Genomic DNA, 7,261 nt, shown 5'->3' on the forward strand with positions numbered 1-7,261 from the left:
AGTTACCTGGGTGCTGCTTCGATGACAATAACAAGTTTACTTATGTTATGCTACTTGAATATGGCTTATTTTGTGCTTTCAAAGGAGTGTTTATTGGTGCAGTATATCTACAGAACAACTAACAGCAACGTTTTCTCAAGATAGTATTATTATATAATATTATTATTGAATTATATAATTATATTAATAATTTATAATATATAATAAGAATTGTGTATATATATATATAGTTATTATATAATATTATTTATATATTATATTATGATTATTTATATATGTATATTATTAAATTCTATTATTATTGTATTATTATAGTATTTAAGTGCAAACATTAATATCTTATTTTCCGTTTTAGTCCGGGTTTATTTACCATCTGGGATTTATACTGTTGGAAAACCAAATAACTGCTTGTCAGATTTAATAACACAATTTTGCTGAAGGACACATAAATAACTAAAAATCGTCCATGGAAAATGGCTTCTAAAGTTGTTGTTTTTTCTTCAGAGCTGCAGTTTGTTTTCCTGAGTGACTGGAGTAGAGTTATATATCGGTCTTGAATGTGAATCATTACTTGCGGGTTGAGCGGCGGCGCTCGATGTGTGGTTTCTAGTTTGAGGGCGGCTCTTCGGTTGCGGTTGGAGGAGGGACTTTGAGAAACATGTGCAGAGCTGGGGTGAAGATGAGGATGGTGCCCAGTATTGACACAGTTAGGAAGGCCCACAGGAAGATCCTGTCCAAAACCTGCGCCACAAACTTCCAGTCTTGCACCACCTGAAAGAAAGAAATCCCCTCTATCAAGCCTATGATAATAATATAGACCATACAGGTTGACTGCTACCATACAGTCAATCTCAAAATGTGCATACAGTATTTAATAAATTTGGCTACATCCATGTGTTCTCTATCCAAAATATATTCATTTTTCCTCTTCATAAAGATTTTTTAAAAATATTTGTGATATCTAATATTATCCCAATTGCAATAACAAACCCATTAACCCATAATCGACACACCTCTCGGATGAAGTGCTCTTTGCGGATGTGTCTGCTGATGTAGCGAACGGAGTTGGTTGCCTTCTCCAACATGGTCGCCCAGGCCTCGTCTTCCTTCCCCTCCGAGGTGCCATGTCCGTGGGCCCCACTGCCCCCTCTCTGGCCTCTACGGCCCCCAGAGCGGGGCTTCAGCTCGGGGCTTTCGGGCGCCAGCTCCGGGTAGTGGTAGCGGTCGGTGTGCCCGCGCATGCACAGCATCCTTGGCAGTTTCTGGAGGAAGAGGGTGCGCACCCACGGTGACATGGGGTGGTAGGTGGCCGAGGTGCGGTGGTGCACGTTGATGACGAAGACGGTGACGATGATGGAGAGCGTGACGAAGATCATGATGAAGAGCAGGTACTCCCCTATGAGGGGAATGACCTTGGAGGAGGACGGGATGATCTCCTCGATGACCAGGAGGAACACGGTCAGCGACACCAGGACGGAGGTGGAGAGCGACAGCTTCTCGCCCTCGTCCGACGGCAGGTAAAACACCAGGACCGTCAGGAAGGACAAGCCCAGGCAGGGGATGATGAGGAAGAGCGTGTAGAACAGCGGCAACCGCTTCAGGATGAAGGAGTACGTGATGAAGGGATAGGAGTACAGGCCATCCTTCCGGTTTCCCCTGGCACCGGTGGCACTGAGGATCTCCCACTCCCCGTTGTCAAAGAAGTCCTTGCGGTCCACCTGGTAGTCCATCAGAACCAGGTCCACCATGTTTCCGTCGTACGTCCAGGAGCCAAACTTCATGGAGCAGTTTTGGCGGTCGAAGGGGAAGAAGGTGACGTCCATGGTGCAGGCAGATTTGTAGCTGGCAGGCGGCGTCCAGGTGATGGCTCCATTGTATTTGACGATGGCTTTGGTCATCAGGGAGCCTTCAAATCGACCGTCAGCACTGCAGGGGGAGAAAAAAAACTTTCAACCCACTGCCTACTTCCTCACTTCCCTCTCAGCCCGTGCAGTGTGAATTCCAATAGCAAGTGTTGCCGGTTGTACGATTTTGATTTTACAGGACACAATCGTCAGACGTCGGTTTATGGCACATCACAGCTTACTTCTCGTAGAGGACGATGTCTGGCAGCCAGATGGTCTCGGAGGGAACTCTGATGGAGGTGATCCCGCCGTAGTCCTCAGGGTTCCATCGCAACTTGAAATCAATCCACTCCTACTTATACGTAGTGCAAACAGAATTCCAAATCAATAGAATATTAGGTCCCTACAGTACTGACTTGGATAATTATGGATATATGAATATTATGGGTAATTATTCTATTCTATCTATTCCATTTGGAGAAGAAGACTTTATGTGGTTATATACCACAGAAAATATTTAAAATTTACTTACATTTATTATCAGAAGATATAATATTATTGCTATATACCTTGTCAGTCATAATTCCAGCTTTAGAAATAAGATTTTAAATCCTAGTCCAACAGAATAGAACTGTCGGTCTGGCTATTTTAGCCACTGAGCCATTACATTTTGTACTTAATTGCATATGGTTCTGTGCACCAAATATTTCTGCAATTACGAATGCCTTATTGATCGTTTCAAGGAGTCACGCGTAGCTTGTTTTGGCCATACCCTCTCTCGATTTCATGTCAAGTTAGATAAACCAAATAAACTTCAGGAAAGGCAAATAACCGTATTGACTATCCATTAAGAAAACGTTAGGGCCTGCTTCTTATCGACCCCCTTTGATGAAATTCAACCTTGTGCAGGTGCCATATTTGCCTGGTTCCAGACCTTTGAATCCGCCCACTCCACCGAGTTGACTGATTCTTCTGGTTTGGCATCATGACTTTAAACAGCGGTTTCCCGGTTGAAAAATGAGCGCTCCAATGAGTGCCACGGGGGGACTAACGTGCCCCGCCCAAAACTAAGGAGGAGTAATAACGACAACGGCGACCGACAAGATAGACGCTGCTACCGAGGCTGTTCTAAATCGATCAAAGGAACCAATGACTGTACTTGTAACGAGTTTGCGGTTCTGTCTGAAATCAGGCAAGTACCCCATGATTTCTTACCTGCCACAGCCAAACGTTAGTCGTCATTAACTGGTTCTTCTCGTCCTAAGCCACCAAAGAGAGAGAAGAAAAACCACCCACAGAGTTTAAAATGTTGAACAAAGAATCATTTAGAGGGAAAAGGATGAGAATCAATAAACTAAGATTAAAAAACAAGAGTTTGCTTGGAAATGTCAATGATGTTATCCTGTGTTGTGTATTCAGTCTGCCTCATGCTGAGCTGTAATGAATTAACATACATTGCAAAAAAGGAAGACAGACAACCCAAAATTTGGGTTTATGGTGCTTGGGTACAATTAGAATTAGGGTCAGAATGACGGAATTAAATAAAGATGATAATCAATAGTGAAAGTGTGCATACAGACAGACGGACATACAGGATGCATCCAGACCAGCTGCCATACTGAGTCAGATGTCCTGATGATCACACAGAGCAGAGGCAGCATAAAGGCAGATGAAGCATAATCTAATATAAAGCCTTGAATCTGCCATGAAGGGACTCGAGGGAGATATGTACTCCACTCTCTCTCTAGCGCTCTCGTTAGGTCTCATGTCTTTCTCTCTTCTACTTGCTCCTTTCTAGTACAGTTTTCCTTGTATTTTACCTTCTCTATTCACCCCTGTTCATGAACATACACTAAGACACAAAATAAAATGTTTACATTGGCCCAATAAAGAAATAAAAATAAAATTATAACATAATAATAATAATAATAATAATAATAATAATAAAAGGCACAATGAATGATACTGGACAGATAACAAAAAAAAATCGCCATAGAAATTACAGCAACATTGCCAAATGTAAGGCTACTGGTCCTTTGCTAGATAAATGTTCATCCCTGCTTCAGAAAACCAAAATGAAACCAGTTCGAGGATGTAAACTGCGTAGTTCATGGGGTGGGGATTCATGGGGCGTGTCCTCCTCAACATAGAGTCCAGACCGGGTTTGTTTTGAGATCTTAAAATCTCAGCGGCCATCGAGGAAACAGTGGATCGACGGGCATTGAACAGTTGACCCCCGCTGCTATATCATAGTCAATTTGTGCAACGATTGAACAAAACATTACTTTTATTATTTTTGGTTTTTAGCTTTAAATAAAAATCTATCTTGATTGAAATGTTAATGTCCAGGATATCACAAACAAATACATACATCATCCAGACAACTCAAGTTAATTAAGCACATTACATTTTGAACTTGAGTGAGTGAACAGGGTCTTTTCACCTTCAGTCGAATTTATCATCCATTTTGATCAATCCAATTATGTTTTTCATTCCTCGAAGCAGTGGATAGTCCTACAAATGATTAAATCCCTTCTTGCGTAAACTAGTTTAGATTAATATTTCAAGCAAGTAGGAGTGGACGTTCCATTAGCATTCACAATGCCGCTTTCACAAACGCCTAAATCGTCTCTAACTATCATAGCCATGTCTTGAAATATTTAAGGCACCAGGAGTGGGGGATTGTGGCAGGTTATATATGAAATATTCCGGATCTGTCCCAGCTCTCTGGATAGCTCCTCACCGTGGGCTTAAGGCCACCATGTTAAGCCCACTGAAGCTCAGCGGTGGTTTGGTTAGTTTCAGGACCACGGACAGCGGTGTTCTCCATCAGCAAAAATCCTAACTCTCCTTATTCTCATTTGATTATGACTGACAAAAGGGCATTCAATTCAAGTATTATAACATACTGTTCTTAGCTGTTTATTGGATGCCCTTTACAAAGAAAAGTGCAACAAGAGCATGAAGGTATATGGAAAGTGTTAATGCATTGTACATGTGGACACTTCATAACATCAACAAGCACAAATATGTCGGTGCAAGTGCGGTGTTGGCCTCACCACGTCGACCAGTTGCGAAATCTTGAGACCAAAGCGCACTCTGACGGTGTCGTTGGAACTCTGGCTGGGCCGCACCCAGCGCTGGTATCCCTGGAAGAGGTTCCTGAGCAGAGTGTCCTCCATCTCAGCCAGTGACACAAACTCGGCTGGCGCTGGGAGAGAGAGACAGAGGGGCAGGCAAACGATTTAGTGCTGTTTGTTGTCCCCAACGCTGAGGAGCAATAACTGACACCACCACAGGAGACTGCAGCCTCATTATCCAGTTTCCTCAATCCCTTTATTCCTGTTCAGCGATGCCGGGTGTGTGTTGTCTACTTTCACTTTTGGAGACAATACAAGCAGGTGGCAAGAAAACAAATGAAGCAGGTTGCAAATTAAAACCCATGTGCTTAGGCTTAAATCACCTTTAAATATGCAGCGAACATCTCGGGCTGGGGGCGTAAGAGGAAGGTGGACCGTTCGGGGAAGGTTTCACTTGCATTAAGCTTTACGGGTTAACACATTGCACTATGTCTCTCCTTTTTAACACCTCGTATATATACATGAAAAAAGGGAGGGAGATGCCAGATAAAGGTAGACGACAAATCGAGACAAATGGCGGACAAATCGAGGCGTGCAGTACCTTGGTTCTCTCTCACTATCACTTATGTCATCACGACTGATGCATGCGTTGATATAATCAAATAAATTGTATACCAACTAATTCAAGTGGCGATGAAGACCATGTGTTGCAAAAAATAAATAAATAAATAAATGAATCATAACAAATAGACAACTCTGAACTAAACAGGCAGCCGAAAAAAATATCACCTTATCCCCTTAAAGTCTCATGCAAAGTCAATGCGGTTGTATGGTTTTAGTTTGTATAGTCTTTAGGCAAAAGATGAATTCCATTGAAATTCAGTAAATCATTAGGCCAGAGAGTATAGGAACTGCTGTAAAATAAAATGCTAGTCGCACTTGGAGTGGGGGGGAGTTATGGGTGACAGACAGACTGGCCCACGACTGAGAAGTCAAGACATCAGTCAGCCTCAGGCAGTGCGAGTCTCAGAGGTCAGGGCCCGTAATCCAGACGACTAGGATCAGTCGCAGAGATGTCAAATGCCAGACCATGTGCTTGTGCTTTGACGGGTGACCTTCACAAAGATCACTTACTGTACCTTATGGCCAAGCCTTTGTCTGGCACAGCAACATTGGATAAAAAAATCAATAGTCCCCTGCAGCAGGGAGTGTCCAAACTTTGCGGGGCATCTGCCTATAATAAAATGTAGTGTGGTTTAACATTTAATTTACACTTTGTTAATAAAGAGTGTAAATCTCATAACAACAACAACAACAACAAAAGATCCATTACAATTAATTAGGTTGACTATATTGACTATATTTTGTAAAATAAATACATCTCAATATATCATTTCCCTGCCCCTACATTTCTCTCATTATTATTAAGAGGAAATGTGCCTTTTGTGAATGTTTCCAAGAAATAAATCACTTTTGAGAGCTGATCAAATCCTGCCAAACATCGACTCTATCTATTGTCCGACGCCTTCTAAATATACTGTATCATGACAGACAACGGGCAGAGGTTGCAGCGACATCCGATATATCTGGTGCGCGACCCCGGCGGGCAGAAATAGGAGCAACATGAACGCGCACTCTAGAAACCGATAATAAGATATGACCACGACGGACGGAAACTTGTTGTGAAAACCTGCCATTAATATATCCCCGAAGTGAGAACTTGTAATTTGGAGTGCAGAGAATACAATGTATTGTTATAACTATTTAGTTTTTCTACCCTGCTCCACCCTATGCCAACTTGCACAATTTCCTATTTTTGACAGTGTTAAATGTCTGTCTATCTATCTATCTATCTGTCTATCTATCTATCTATCTATCTATCTATCTATCTATCTGTCTATCTATCTATCTATCTATCTATCTATCTATCTATCTATCTATCTATCTATCTGTCTATCTGTCTATCTATCTATCTATCTATCTATCTATCTATCTGTCTATCTATCTGTCTATCTGTCTATCTATCTATCTATCTATCTATCTATCTATCTATCTATCTATCTGTCTATCTGTCTATCTATCTATCTATCTGTCTATCTGTCTATCTATCTATCTATCTATCTATCTATCTATCTATCTATCTGTCTATCTGTCTATCTATCTATCTATCTATCTATCTGTCTATCTATCAGTCTATCTGTCTATCTGTCTATCTATCTGTCTATCTGTCTATCTATCTAATTGGTAAGCAGCGAGGGAAAATACTTCGTAGCAGGACACAATTCCTCAACAAATAATCCCCAAAAAAACGGCGAGAAACGTGTTTTTCTTACCAGG

The 7,261-nt window shown here is 41.6% G+C and overlaps 1 protein-coding gene across 1 annotated transcript; it reads right to left on the minus strand.

The window, feature by feature from the left end:
- Positions 1 to 606: 606 nt before the first annotated feature.
- Positions 607 to 5,050, minus strand: LOC307235685 (neuronal acetylcholine receptor subunit non-alpha-2-like; the record flags this gene model as incomplete). Its single annotated transcript, XM_080007853.1, has 5 exons — positions 4,904 to 5,050; positions 3,060 to 3,104; positions 2,087 to 2,196; positions 1,014 to 1,926; positions 607 to 771 (listed from the first exon to the last, which is right to left on the minus strand). Exons 1-5 carry the CDS (start codon positions 5,024 to 5,026, stop codon positions 607 to 609), a joined length of 1,356 nt encoding a protein of 451 aa, XP_079863979.1. The 5' UTR covers positions 5,027 to 5,050.
- Between the last annotated feature and the right edge of the window lie 2,211 nt (positions 5,051 to 7,261).

This window comes from Zeus faber (assembly GCF_960531495.2).
Source record: "Zeus faber genome assembly, chromosome: 10".
NCBI classification, from domain to species: Eukaryota; Metazoa; Chordata; class Actinopteri; order Zeiformes; family Zeidae; genus Zeus; species Zeus faber.